General features: G+C 38.9%; 1 protein-coding gene across 5 annotated transcripts in view; it reads left to right on the forward strand.

Annotated features, from left to right (window-relative positions):
* The window catches only part of LOC101162604 (phospholipid phosphatase-related protein type 5), a 66,051-nt gene that overhangs the window by 33,882 nt on the left and 16,203 nt on the right, over positions 1 to 15,966 (forward strand). For 4 of the 5 annotated variants that reach the window (XM_011478601.3, XM_020705500.2, XM_020705501.2 and 1 more), the window contains one exon: positions 1,251 to 1,439. In XM_011478601.3, coding sequence (XP_011476903.1) covers positions 1,251 to 1,439 — 189 coding nt within the window. Of the gene's footprint in view, positions 1 to 943; positions 1,440 to 15,966 lie in introns of those variants that run through there. The other variant, XM_011478603.3, reaches the window with a different exon arrangement.

The following is a 15,966-nucleotide window of genomic DNA, read 5'->3' on the forward strand; positions in this document are numbered from 1 at the left end:
TTTGAGTTTCCATGTTCTGTTAACCTGCCTCTGGTGAAAGGTTGGCAACAGTGTTTGGCAGCGGAGCCACCATCAGTGTGTGATTGTGTGTGTGACTGGGTGAATGCGTCTGTGACTGTAAAGCCCTTTGGGCCTTGTAGGTAGAAAAGCGCTATATAAGTATGTGCCATACGCCATTTACGCCATTTAAAAGTAAAAACCATAACTTTCTGTTTTCAGGCAATCTCATCTTCATCTTAAATACTTTTACTGTTGTTTTCTTTCTTATAGAAACTGGAAAGTCCCCGCCCCCACATAGCAGTATAGGTTGACAAAAACCAGGAGTCTTTCCTCCAAATATGGATTTATAGCAACAGTTGTTCCAACACACCATAATAATCATGAAGAAAATCCAACAACCGGCTGTCTCATGTTACAAAGATATTGCTAATAAAGTTGTTCAAATGAATGAATGAAGGTTTTATTATGGAGTCAAGGTCCAAATGACAGGATCATAAAAACAAACAGACAGAAAAAACATTCATAAAAGGTGCCATAAAGTAGACGGAATAGAATATAATGACTGAGTTATTATTAGATTTAGAAAATACCATTGTGGAGCGTTTTGGATTAAGGAAGAGGAGAGGACCTATGAGAAATTAATGTAATCCTACACATAATCTATTGTACAAGTAAAGGTTAAACCGGATTCAGATATTTTACAGAGGATGAAGATAAACTTTACCCTCTCAAAAGTTGAGGAAAAGCTAAATCTGTGTTTTGTGAGGAAACTGATCTGCATGCACTGCTTGGTTTTGGTTTGTCGGAGCACCTAGTATGATGAATAAAAGCTCTCGTCTGCACAAACCCACTTCACTCTTACCTCACACGCCTGTGCCTACAAATACGCCCACAGCTCAACTGTAGTATTTCACAAGTGCCAGCAGCATAAACCCCTTTCTCTGCCGCCCACCTCTCTACATCTGTGTCCATCTTTGTTTTTATGCTTTCTACCTTCGCTGTGTTCTCTCTTTTTTTATTCTGACATTTCCCCCTTTTCATCCTTTAAAGAGAAAAAGCCTCCTCCTCCTTTCTCTCTCCCTCTATTTTGGATCCAAACACGCTGCCTCTCTCTGCTTCTGTTTCCATATGCATCTCCTCCTGAGTGAGGGGAACAGGGAGCCCACTCTCCCCTCTTCCTCTCCCGATGCTCCTCTGCCTCACCCTTCATCCTCACACTTCCTAACGGGGGGATAATGTTCTATTTCCAGCTGGTGATCATGGCTGGGACGGTGCTGCTGGCTTACTACTTCGAGTACACTGACACCTTCCCCGTGCACATCCAGGGCTTCTTCTGCTACGACAAGTCCTTCTCCAAGCCCTACCCCGGTCCGGACGAACGGAGCAAGATCCCTCCTGTGCTCATCTACTCGCTGGTCACAGCCATCCCAACATTCACAGTAAGACTCGGATCTATTTACTTTTAGGCTGACGGCATGACATGTGCATAAGATGCGGACTGTGTGTTGAAAAGATGAGCAGAAGTTGTGTTTAAAGACTTCTCACAGTTGAAGGAAACATATTACGTGTTGACTCCACTGTTAAGAAAGTGAGCGGATAAGCATGGCGTGAATGACAGGGAAGAAGAAGCCTACACAATGCAGAATGCAGAGCACATGGAGATGTAATGGGAACAGGCAGACAGGTCATTAGAGAAAAGCAGAGTGGGGCGAATGAGAAAGGAAGGAGACCAGAAGTTGGAGTGGAGACTGAATGATAATGACAGGCAGCAGATGCTGATGGAAAAAAAAAAAAAAAACTGGGATGAAAGGAGGACAAGAAAAGCTCATTTGAAGAGGAACATGTATTTCTTTATCTGCCTTTAAGCAGAGCCACAAGCTCCAGTGTCCAGCCTGCAAAAAAAAAGGAAATAATTCCAACAGAGGCAGCTGATAGCCCAAATGCAAAGCCGATTATGCAGAAAGATCAACCGTGCAGCAACAATCACCAAAAAACAACTCTGAAGATGTTTGTGCAGCATGATTCTGCCCTGCTTGTCTGCTTTCGGACTGAATACTTCAGTAGCTTCCAGAGCGCTGTTAATGTTGATTTGAGTGCAGGAGAGTTATTGTGGAATTACATTTATCTGAGCTCTGATAAGTTTGCATCTCAGGTGATTTGTGTGGCTCTTGTGTCTGACTCTTTCATCAGTTTTGACCCGAGAGCTGCTGCTGTGGAGTGAAAGCTGAAGTTAAAAGAGCCACTCTGATAAAAACAGTGTTTTTCACATTTTCTGATGACATTTTTCTGATGATGGAGGACATATTTAAAGAAACTAAAGCTTAAAATTGCATTTCTGAGTATTTATTTATTCATTCAAATCATTGTGAATAAGGAGTAGATTAAATAAATTCAGTTTAGTAAACAGATTGTAGTTGGGATGAAGATGCTGCGCGGGACACAAGCTCTCTGAGTTCTCAACAACTAAGGGGTGAGGAGGGGAAGGTTCTTTTGATTTTGGAATTCTTTTACAATAGATAAAAAAAATGATCAGATTGGGACTCTGAGGACTGACGAAGGAGAGGGCACTTGGGCAGACTTACACGCTTGTCCATTCTGACATGAACTGAACTGTACCACCAAGGAAACTGCATTTCTGCCTCAAAATGTACTTTAAAAACAAAAGTAACTGGATCCAGACCAGTTCAGTTGATAACTGAGGTGGTTGATGTACAGTCGAACCCAGTGACGTGCAGTGAGGTTCACGGCTGGTGAGGCACAGACGTCATCAGTCAGCTTTACAAACAAATGAACTCTGGAGACTAGCTTATTCAACATTCGATTGACAACAGTTGAAGTGTGTTGTCAAAAAAAAAAAGTATTGGAACATCCGTTCACAAACTGTGGCATTGAAAAGAAAAGAAAAATCACCAAAATTGTAATCATTGGCTTGCTTTTACTTTTAAATGAATCCAGTTCCCCTGCATGTAGAAGTGTTCCTTCGTCTCTCCATCTCAATAAAGATCACTGCCAGAGACGTGTCTGAATAAGTTCATGATACGTAATCCTCCATTTGGAAAATTATGCTAAACAATGTTAAAGAATAACTGGACGGTTGCACTTGACATTACTCCTTAGCCGCAGTTTCACATTCTCTGGGATCACCAGCGCCCTCTGCCTTGAGGCATGCGTACTGCGTCCCTCACCTAGTGTATTTCTAAAGCACATTTTTAGTGGATAAAGAAGACTTATTGGGTCACAAACTTTCACTAATGTAATCAGACAGTTGACAATGGCCTTCAAGGTGTGCATTATGAGAAATTAATGCACGCCGTGGAAGCCTGTACCATCCGTCGCAAAGCTAAGAATGGATGCTTTCGCGTAGTGCGTTAATTGCTAACCCTGACAAGGGCACCAACCTCGACTGCAACGGCAAAGGCAAGCGATATATATATATATATGGTGGTCATCACAAGGGGTTGAATAAAGCATCAGTTTAGAAAGAATGTTCACCTCTTACCGCTTGTTTTTGTCCAGATGATGAAGCAAAAGTTTGTTTTAAAGAAGCCAGCACAGTGCACATTTGAACAATGTGAACTACTTTTTTAGGTGTGCATTATCCCTGTGCATTGTCACTTTTTAATGTACACGCAGCAGCCAATCAGAATAATCTATTTACCCTGTATTTACCCGGACCATGGTATAATCATAAATAAAGCGTATTTTACGTTGATAGAAAGATTGAAACAGTGTCCGTCACCTGTAGCTCCTGTCATTGTGTGCGGTGCAGTCTGGGTGCAGGGGTGGTGCCTCACCTGCCTCCCATGCCAGCATGTCACTTGCAGGACCCTCCTTTTAAAAAAAATAAAATAAAAATGGCTTTGTACCACAGAGGCTCACCAGTCACTTTATCTGACTTTTTACCTAATAGTATTCAGTCTCATGGTTAAAAAGTATTTTTTTCTCTTACAAAATGAAATGTCTGTAGAATTCTGCACAGGCATACATTAAATAACCAAAAACTGTCATAGATTTCTATATGGAAAATAAAAAGACCAAAGTATGAACAATGAACAAGTCAAACGATTAAAGTTTCCAGAGGCCTATTCAACTCCACATCTCGGCTGTACAGGTTCAAAAACTCCCTCATCTTTTCAGGAATGTTCAGGAAGGAATTATTTGTGTCTTTCTAGATGGTTTTATATGTGATTTCAAAGTTATGCACAAAAAGGCACGTTTTGTATTGTTTGACAGTCCTCTCGTTTGGGCTTTTACTGAAGCACTTTTTGTAAAACAAAAACTCTCTGCCATTTAGTCGCAAATAAGGAGTTTTCCCACTTTATTTCTATCATATCTCTCAAGGCAAACCGACTACACAGATTTGAAACAACTTTTCGGTGCTACGTCTGAATTTTAATGTGATGGGGTAGCTTAATAAAGGCTAAGATGGGTAGTGATTGTAGGTCACTGGGTTGAGCAGCCATCTGCCGACCAAATAACATAAGCTAAGTGACTATTTATAAATGTAAAAAGCAATCTGCCGTTTGAAAAATGACTGGTTTTGAAGAACAGAGGAGAGAAACGGCGGGGCACTTCTCAGTTTCACAGCCAAACTGGAATATGAAGCTCTAAATGGATTTGGTCAAATTGAACCAATTGTGCAGAAAATAGCGAACGAGTTCGCCTTTCAGGAAGGCAGACTCTGCAGTGTTTTGCTTCGGCACCCAACCCCCCCCCCCCCCCCCCCCTCCCCCAGGGCGGGTAGTTAATTAACTCACCTGTTCAGCGTCCTATTTAAGTCCAGGTGTGCAGCCGTTCATTCTCTTCCTTACCGCAATGCCGTATTTGTCGCCCCACCCTCTTCCCCGGCTTCCACCTGTAGGCTCCGTTCGGGGTTATTATCCAAAAGTTTTATGGAAAAAATTATCTCATGGAATTGTACGGAGCCTTATGCCAAACGAAAAGATTGTGAATGCCAACTAAGAATGTGAAAATTAAATATGTGAAAATAACATTGAAACTCATATTACATGGGTGGGATTATATAAATTTGCTTCCTTCCACTCCCTTTCAAGCAACAATTAAACTCCTTTTGACAAACTTAATATTTAATGGTCTTATGTGTCATATTCTATATACATAAGAGTTTATGTGTCAATTAATGATTAATAGTAACAATTGAATGTGGATGTATAAGTATGTTCCAATCAATCTCAAATTTGATATGTCTAATCAATATTTTAAAATGATAAATTAGAGTCATGTTAGAATTTTCAATTAGTACAGCGAATGTACTGACAGACAGCTTTTCTTAAGTTATTGTAACATCAACATGTCAGAAGACTTTTACTTCCTCGATTTTGAATCTTTGAACATTTGTACTTAAGCTGAAAAGAACAACTTTTCAAAGAAAATTGCATTTGTTATATAGATAAACATTAAACTCTGTATATATGTTTGGTATCAAAGTACTGAAAAAGGACACGATAGCTTGCAGGTATAGCCAAATTCTGACTTAAATGCAACATTTCCAGACTATTTTGTTTTTTTACACTATATAGTAGCGGCTTAAAACTATTCTAATGAGAAATGAATAAATAATTTAAATAAAGTGATGAAGAAATAAAAACATGTTTATGCACCACGGGGCGGCCGTGGTGCAGCGGTAGGGCAGTCAGCCCATGATCGTAAGATTGCAGGTTCAATTCCCGCCTTGCACGCCCATGTGTCGAAGTGTCCTTGGGCAAGACACTGAACCCCACCTTGTCTCTGGTGGGAGGTTGGTGCCAGTGCTCAAGCTGCCATCAGTGTGTGAATGTGTGTGTGCATGGGTGAATGGGACTGTGACTGTAAAGCGCTTTGGGCCTTTGAAAGATATGAGGCCAGAACAGTCTCATAATTCAGAATTGCACATAGAAAGAGGGTAGAAAGTGCTATATAAGTATACACCATTTACCATGCAGATGTATTATTGTGGTAAAATATCATGACCCCAGTGACATCTGGAGATAAACTTAGCAGCAATGTGGTATCAACCAACAAGATGAGGTTTACTGTTGTTGCTGAATATGTATAAAAAAGTAAAATTCACGGTTTAAACTTTAAACTTGCAGAAGTATTCCAGTTAAAGAAAAAAACTTTGAAAGAGTTAAACAAGTTTGCATTTTATTCTGTTCAGTTATGTGCTTGTTTTTACAGTAAATATTGCTCCTGTTTTTTTGTATAAAATGCAACATTATATAACTTTATGGGTATACTAATGGGTTACGTTCTGTCTAAAGAAGGCAGACTGACCTGAAGCAAACAGACCCTGAATCTGCTCTAACAGTGGCTAATGTTCAACACTGAACTGAGTCAGAGGACATGCATGCAGCAGTGAGTGTGTGCTAACCTCCACTGGCAAAGACTGTGGCGCGTGTTACAGCAGCAAATAAAGTCGGGTTTTAACTCCTGTCCAGTCCGCTGCACACGGTCATAGTTTGTGCTAAAAAAGCTTTATCTCTTGTTCACCATGGTAGTAAATATCTGCCTTCGGGTAAAGTGGATGCACAGAAGAAAAAAACTGTGCTAAATTGCAGCATAATTGTTGCTAAGCAACACCGCTCTATAAGGCATTTTGATAAAGCCATTTGGGCAGTTTAAGCAACATGTGAAAAGTGAACAAGGTGCCATATTAATGCTGTTGGACAAAACATTTGCTTTGCACAAATGTATAATGTAGCAGACAACTGAGTAGTTTGTGTATTTATCTACTTAAACTGTAAGATATTTGCAATTCTCAAGCACATTTTAGGTTAACCACAGACTCATACTCACCTCTGAAGCTCTCACCTGGACAGCTAACCTGCTAATATTGATAGTACACACCCCCAAAATAAACAGTGGCAGACAAAATTGTTGGTACTCCTCAATTAAAGAAAGAAAGTCCACAATGCTCACTGAAATGACTTGAAATGTTTAAAAGTAACAATAAATTAAAATCGATAGAAAATTAAATAATCAAATTCAGCCATTACTTTTGAGTTGTTGATTAATAGAACTATTAAAAAAAAACAACTAATGAAATGGGTCTGGACAAAAATGATGCTACCTCCATAAAAGAACTAATTGCCCAGGGGGTCATGATGAACTCAGGTTTGTCCTTTAATTGACATCACAGCTGTTTTCAAACCGATAATCAGTCAGTCTGACTATTTAAAGGGAGACAAATGGTCACATTGCTGTTTGGTGAAAAGGTGTGAACCACACTGAACATGGACAACAGAAAGCCAAGGAGAGAACTGTCCCAGGACATTAGAAACAAAATTATAGACAAACATGGTAAAGGTAAAGGCTAGAAAACCATCTCTAAGCAGCTTGAAGTTCCGGTAACGACAGTGGCACATATTATTCAGAAGTTTAAGTCCCACGGGACAGTAGCCAACCTCCCTGGACATGGCCGGAAGAGGAAAACTTCTGACAAATTGAGGAGACGGATAGTTTGAACTGTATCCAAAGAGCCCAGAACAACCTCCAAAGACAATGAAGGTGAACTCCTAGATCAAGATACATCAGTGTCAGACCGCACCATTCGTCGTTGTTTGAGCCAGAGTGGACTTCATGGGAGACAACCAAGGAGGACACCACTGTTGAAAGGAAATCATGAAAAAGCCAGACTGGAATTTGCAAAAATGCATGTTGACAAGCCACAAAGCTTCTGGGAAAATGTCCTTTGGACAGATGAGACCAAACTGGAGCTTTTTGGTAAGACACACAGACTCAAAAATGAAGCATACAACCAAAAGAACACTGTCCCTACTGTGAAACATGGAGGAGGCTCAGTTCTGTTTTGGGGCTGCTTTGCTGCATCTGCCACAGGGTGTCTTGAAGTTGTGCAAAGGAAAATGAAATCTTCAGATTATCAAGGCATTCTGGATAGAAATGTGCTGCCTAGTGTCAGAAGGCTTGGTCTCAGTGGCAGGTCAGGGGTCTTCCAACAGGACAACAATCCAAAACACACAGCCAAAAACCCCCAAGAATGGCTGAGAGAAAAGTGTTGGACTATTCTGAAGTGGCCTTCTATGAGCCCAGATCTGAATCCCATTGAACATCTGTGGAAGGAGCTGAAACATGCCATTTGGAGAAGACACCCATCAAACCTGAGACAACTGGAGCAGTTTGCTCATGAGGAGTGGACCAAAATACCTGTGGACAGGTGCAAAAGGCTCACTGACAAATACAGAAACCATTTCATTGCAGTGATTGCCTCAAATGTTGTGCAACAAAATATTAAGTTATGGTTACCATCATTTTTGTCCAGCCCTATTTCATTAGTTTGTTTTTTTAAATAATTCTGTTAATCAACAACTCAAAAGTAATGGCAGATTTTGACAATTTAATTTTCAATAAATTTTAATTTATTGTTACTTTTGAACGTTTGAAGTCATTTCAGTGAGAATTGTGGACTTTCTTTCATTAACTGAGGGGTACCAACAATTTTGTTCACCGCTGTAAACAGTTGAGCTCAAATAACATTTAAACGGTTAATTAAAACATTCACCCCCTTGGGATGTTGAATCTGATTCTTAAAATGAAAAAAATGCACATTAATTTGTTATATATGTTTTTTATAAATGTAAACTTGGACTTTTTACCATGGGAGTCGATAGATACCTGCTGCAATCTTTTAGACTACTCCCAGCAGTCTTTGAATGAACTGCAATATTTGGTTTAACAAATTCTGAAAGCCAATGATGGAAATATCCTCTATGTGGAAACAAACTAGAGAATTAAGCACATTTTTTGTGAAACAAACGTTTTTTAGGGTTATAAAAACAAAGTTCCCTTTGGGGTCAAATCAAGATCAAACGGAGCACAAGTTTCTAGTGCGCACGAGAAACACATACTTTTATTTTCTTTTTTAACTTCCATGACCATATGGGGCTCCCTAGAATCAGTTAGGAAAACCAGATTGTAGATTTAAAAAAAAAGATATTATAAAAATACCCCCCCCACACACACACGCACACACACACATATATATATATATATATATAATTAAAATTAGTAGAAAAGTTGAATAAACCCTTATATTGTTGCTATGTTTAGCTCTATATTGTTACCAATTTAGAGCTCTTTTATGTGTATCGCCTCTAGGTGTGTATTTCTGCTGTCTGGACGATCTTGCTTTTGGGTTGTACTGAAACCAATTTTAACACTGGCTGAACTTCTCCTTTGTGCATTTAATAAATCTTTATTCAAATTAATTTTTTTCATAATATTTGAAACAGCTGCTGCCTTTTTTTGGATTTCAGTCCTAATTTGCTGTTTCATTTCAAAAGTTTTTAGCCCAATTTTATGTCTTTGTGCCCAGTAGCTTCTGGGACATGACTGAGGTTATGGTGACGTCATCGCCGCTCTCGAACAGGATCTGTCGTTTGTGCCGGCCAGGGGCGGAGCTTGTTCATTTAATATCGAAGGATGGAAAAACATCAGAGTGAAAGGCCATTACAAATGAAAGGATCAAAAATATGTATTTCTAACAAGTTTATTGTTATTGTTTTTTTTTAATTTAAAAATGTTGCTTTTGTTATCGTCTTCTTGTCAATAAAGACACTAATATTGACACAAAAATTGGGAAAACAAGTGTGGGGATGAGCTTCTTGCTGGTGGGCACCTTTATCCCCCTGTAGTTCCGCCCCTGGAGCTGCCTGTCCTCCCTCCTCTGATGTATCAAAATTTGGAGCATTAAACGTACAAATCAATGTAAACATTCTTAAATTACTCCCTAGAAATACGTATCTCCTTATTTACGGAAGATTGAAGTTTTCCATCTGGTTTTTGACACAAATTCACTGATAACTTCGCCTTTGAACACACTTGACCTTGGTTCATTACCAAAATAAAAGCCTTTAACAATATTTTATTCCCAGTACACTTAGGTTGCAGACATGTTGTTTACCCGTGTTCTGCTCTTTTCACGTGTCAGATCTAATTCCCTCCCCGCATCCACAGTGACCTTTTTCCACTCACGCTGTGTTTATTACAGCTACTCTCGTCTCGCTGCTCCTCCGTGACTGTATTGTTTTGCTGAAAAAAAACATTGATCTTGTTTTTCCTGTGTGTTTACCTCCCTCATCAACACCTGCTTTTCTTCTCTTTTCTCCATCCGCCGTGCCTGTCCCTACTGTGAACTTTCCTCATATCCCTCTTTTTTTTTACATTTATCAATTAGCACATCATCTCACCTCGAAACCCGTGATTCTTCTCACTGCACTTCACGATTTATAGAAAAAAGTGCTAATCATAGGCACTGAAATGTCAAAATATTGCTCTTAGATTTTCATTTGATGCTCTTAACCACACGGGGTGGGTTGTCAACCATACCGTGAAGGGCCTTGCTCAAGGACCCACACTGGATGAAGCTCATTGTGCCCCCTGGGAATTGAACCCTAATTTTTCCATGTGTCTGTTTAACCAAAGGTTTTGTGCTCTTCACATTTAACAGGCTAGTTATTTTTCTTTTCTTTTCCCAAATGCACTTGCTGATACCAGCTATTTTTCTGGATCTAAGTCCACTTCCTGGTTGAGCTGGTTGTCGGACTGCATTCATACTAATGTAAACCGCATTAAAGTTCACTTGCAAATGATCATTGACCCTTGTTTTCAAGTCGTTTGCTTGTTTGTTCTGCTTCAGAACTCAGGGTGGAGGGTCATTTGTGTGAACCTGTGTGTATGAATGTGTTTTGTTTGTTTTTTGTTTTATGTACAGTGCTTTGAGCTGCCTAATCTGGAATGAAAAAAATCTCCCATAAATAAAAGTTGGTTTGATCATATCAACTTTAGGTTTTTTGTTAGAGTCAATGGAGTTTTTATAGTTTTAGAGGAATTCTGAGAAATGTGTGGATGGAGTAAGATACCACTATGGGGTTGTTTTTTGATGAGGACTTAAACTTATAATACATATAAAGCTCAAAAAGTTGATTTTGCATGGTACATGCCCTTCAAAGAGATGTTCGTTTATTTTCGTCGTTGTCTGATTTTCTTGAAAATGTACTGTGCAATAAAATTAGTTTTTTTTAGAGTTGTTCTTTGGCAGTCTTTAACTAGGATAAAGTTAGTGAGGCAGTATTTGAAAAAGCTTAATGAATCTTAAGTTTTTCAAAATAAAACCTGGTTGTAAACAACTGTCCACTGTTGCTCTAGCGGTGTGAAAAAGTTTCCATGCTGAGAAACAGTTTGAAAAGCACATCAGTATTAAGTGAAATAAAATGTATGTCTAATCAAAGCTTCTAAAACTGTAGAAATGTGTTCCGCTTTTGCATGTGCGTGTGTCCTCCATCGTACCTCAGCATAATGCTGCACATCAGCAGACCAGGCGGCTCATTCAAGAATCTTCTAGAATCATTTAAAATGATTAGGAACAGCTGAATTGAATAAGGAAAAAGTCAAATTTTTTTACACAAAGAGCCGCAGTGACGTTGTATCGTCTGAGTAATATCTCTTTAGTTTTCCTTAAATGTCTAAATAAATGTCATAAATGTCTGGAGCAGCCGTGACTGAGCATTTGTGAGATTTAAAAAGTTCTTGAGAGTGCATCATTAGGATTAAATCACAAATGTCCGATCATTAAACCCTAACAGCTGGTTTATAAATCAGTTATTCAATTTGGCTAAAGAGTTTAAAACATTGAAATGTCTTTGTATTTGTAAAATTAAATAAAAATCTGACAGAGTATTAAGAAATCTCTACTGTTATTGCTTGTTTTGTGTGCTTCATTTATCACTCCAGCACATAAACACATTTACTTTTTCTGATTGCACTATTATCAAAATGACTTTTGCTAACAAAGTTAGCGTTTGAGTGTTTCTCTTTGGTTCCATTTGACCTTTTGGGCTCTTTATGATCCTTTTGTGACACCACACCTTTTTCTGTGTATGAAATTTCAGTCTTTCGTGACACATGTGTTGATACATGTAGTGTTTCTTGCATTCGTCATCTGTCGAAGGTTTCAGCCAACGGGTCTTTATGTGAATTCTATTTTGAGCTTCTCAAAATTTGGGGGCGTTTTTAAGTACTTTTCACGTATTTTACATGGATTATACGCAATTATCACGTAAATCTAACACAATTGTGTGCGATTTTTGCAAGATGCATCGCAAGTTTCCTCATACGTCGCAGCATGTCTAACGGACTTTGCACGCATGTACCACCAATGTATTACTTTTATAGCACGTATACGGCGCACATACCCCATTAAAATTATGAAACTGATTCATGAATCACAATGAATTGCATATAAACAGAGCAATAATCACACACAGTTCATGGTCTACGTTGACTTGTTTTCTTTGTGTGGTTTATTCGTACCATGGTTTTCACAGGGTTCATTCACGATAAATCTGTGAAAAATGTCATGTTAAGACCAAAACCTTTTTCACTTTCTCTACACATATTCACATGTTACCGATTTTTATCCGTGCAATTCGCATAAAATGTACGTAGTGGCTGTGTGACACGGCCTTTAAATGAATAAAAACTTGATACTTTGTGATGTTTTTACTGTTAACAGATCCATCTGATGTCCGTTTACAGCTGGAGCATCCAGGATGTCTGCTCACTTCGGGCTTAAGCAAAAGACTCAGGGAAAAAAATTCATCTCCATCCTTAAAAAAATTGCTTTGTCAGGCAGACAGAAAGTGGGTCAGTCCATGAGCCCTAAATTCGCAGATGTTAGTGTTTTTATTTTCTGAATGAAGCAATGACCTGTACAATATTCATCTCTGTGTAATAACATTTTATTTGTAAGAATAATCCCCTCTTTCGTTAAAAATTGCCATTGCTCCAGGCTTATCCCGGAAGAAAACTCAGATTTTTGGATTTATGTACAGAAAGAATGAATTTGCTTCACTTGTGAACGTTTTTTTTGTTTGTTTTTAGCCAAACACAGACTAACTAACAAAGTTGATAAGACAGATGGCAAATTGTATTTCATGGATGGAGAGGGCCGGAATAGATTGCGGTGTAACCGTGAGCACCTTTGTTGATTAAAGTCCTTCTGACTTCCTGCATTTGTTCATGAGTAAAACTAGAAAGGATGGGAAATAATGGAGCTCCAAAAAAGGAATTCCTTCCTGCTATTTCTCATATTGAAGATTCCTGCTGCTGAAATCCATGAAGATGGACAATTTACCACCATTTCCTTTGTTGCAGCTCACATCTAATTGATTAGGATGAAAATCCGAGCTGTGATTGCATCATCGTCTCTCCCTATCAACCGTCTGCATGTTCCTGCTGTCACCTTTCTTTTCCTCTGTCACCCTAACTAGTTACTCTCTGCCACTTTCTCTGCAGGTAGCTTTGCAGCAGCACTGAAAAAGCAGTTATTGCATCAACCAGACTGGCTGTGTGATGAGCAAAGAGGCAGAGATCCATTTTATGCTCCCCAGCTGTCTGTCTTGTGGTTTCAACAGAACCCCCGATCGCAGCGAAACGAGATTAGATGCAATGGTGTTGTCATTTCTGCCTCTGAGGTGTGATGCATTTTTTACTCTCACAGAAAGCAGACAGCGCTCTGGGGGTCCTGCGTCACTTATGGACTGTTATGCTCAAAAAGTGTCTCAAAATCCTCTGACTAACACAGGTGTCCCATATCAGAACAGCTTATTCTATTCTCATGGGAACACTAGGCCCAGTCTCCACACTCTGACCAATTAAAATGTTTGTCTCAGTCTCATCTGGTCACATGGCAGGAAAACAAAAAAACAAAAAAACACAAGACACAAAAACACACACAAGTTGTCAGGACAACATGGCAAAGCTTTGATATCAGCCAGAAGAACAGAAAGAAACCAACAGTAGAAGCATGGTTCTGCATTTTGGATTTTATATTTCAGCTTCACCCTCTTTGGGTGATTTAAGCTGATCTTAAACACATCAAAAACAGCAGCTCATTTAAAAAAATGCAGGATGTCTCTTTAGCTTTATTTAGTCTTGAGGAAGTACTAACAAGTGAGGTGCTAAAAAAAAAAGGTCTGTCTTCCTGGATATTCAGCCATTTGTGACACTTTTTTTGGTTGATTTTACATTTATTTCAAGAGGAAAACGGTCAAAATAATAAGTTCGAGGAAAAGAATTGCCCCCTAAAAACTCGTTTTGACAATGCTGAAGCCGCATTCACACTTAAGTATTTGTGATGATGAATAGCTTTAAAAAAATAAAATAAAAAATTCACTGCACATTTTGTCTCATCAGTCTGCAAAATATTGGTTCAGAGGCCCTGCAGTGTCGAGTGTCTTTCTCTCTTAATTCAATTCAACTTTATTTATATTGCCCAATATTTACAACAATAGTCATCTCGATGGGCTTCTTAATGACCCACTCCGATGAAAATTGGGTTTTTGGTATTTCTTTTTGCAGTTTTTTGAAGTTGGAGGACATATATATAAAGAAAATTAAGCTTAAAATTACATTTCATCCTTTTTTTTTATTCAAATTGTTGTGAATCAGAAGCAGATGGAAAATATCATATTTTGTGATGTAGACAATATGCTGGTCCAGACCCAAGCTCGTTGCTCCAAGCCCTCAGCAACGGGAATGGGAAGGGGGCAGCCTTACTCTGCATCAACTAATGAACTACTGCCGCTCTGCAGAAACTATGTCCTAGAAAACAACACAGGTCTTTTAATTTTGTCTAAAAAAAACATTATCATGATGGTTAGACCACTGGTAACTCTTTTATAAAAGATCCAAATAGATTGGTTCTAGACTTAAAACACCTCTTTTATTTGCCTTTTATTGAATCATAAACTTTGAAAGTTTGATATAAACTTTCAAATAATTAAATCAAATGATTGAAGTGATTCAAATTAGTTGATTGACAGACATTTTGGCTCTCTCTGATACCATCTGAAGCTTTGAAGCCTTTTAAAAACTCTTTCCAAACTCAATAACTGTTTGAATCTGCAACAGTGTTTGTGATGGAGTTAGATTTTTACAGCTGATGAAAAAGTTTGACATGTCTGCAGATCCAAATGAGGAGATCCTTCATGCACAGATTGTTGGGCGTAGAGCAGATGATGGAGGAGGTGGCAGCAGGTCAGAAGGGGAATGTGAGCGAATAAGCAGCCTGGAGAAGAGAAAGACAGATAATTGTGAAATTTTAAAGCAATTGAACACGTGAAAAGTGGGTCGGGTCCTATTAGCCAGACAAGTGAGGATAATTATGAAAGAACTTAAACTCAAGGTGTGGGAAACAATTGTTAACCACTTAGGATAGATAATGTTCAGACAGGTCAGCAGTACTGAAATTTAGCAGCATAAGACTGTGCAACCTACTGCATAGTGTCTAATATATTTAATTTCAACATTTTTTTTTTAATGTGCATGATGGTGCAGTGGTTAGAACTCACTCTTCACAGTGAAAAGGTACTGGTTCAAATCCCAGCTGGGTTCTTTCCAGAGTTTGCATGTTCACCTTATTTAAGCGTCACTTTTTTCCCACAGTCCCAAACCGGGCTTCATAAGATAACCCTTGTGCTTTGACGTGTTATCCCTACCATGACAAAGGTAGAGAGGATTTCATGTAATCCATGACACCAGTGAAGATCACAAATCATTGAAGAAAAAAGTTAAGCCCACTGTCTAGTGGGGTCTAGATGGCCTCACTTCCAATGTTAAAGTGCCTAGGATAGCACAAGGGTTAATTGGTGAATCTAAGGCTGAATCCAAATTCTCCCCGCTTCTCCTTACCCCTAAAATTGTAGGGGGGAATTGGATGGGTAGGGGTGTCAGAAACAGTTGTCTTAAAGATCAAAAATGATCTTTGTGTTTGTGATTTATTGAATTGCATGTTTTTGTTTCGTAAAAAGCTAAACAAATGAAACACTTTTCCACCTATATTTAAAACCTGTAGCTTCTCCTAGCACCATCTGCTTCTCCAACCACAGCTCCAGCATGGGGAGCCGGTATCATTAGAGCCCTTTTAGGAACCTGGTGGCTCGTTAGGAC

This window comes from Oryzias latipes, chromosome 8 (genome assembly GCF_002234675.1).
Source record: "Oryzias latipes chromosome 8, ASM223467v1".
Taxonomy (NCBI): domain Eukaryota; kingdom Metazoa; phylum Chordata; class Actinopteri; order Beloniformes; family Adrianichthyidae; genus Oryzias; species Oryzias latipes.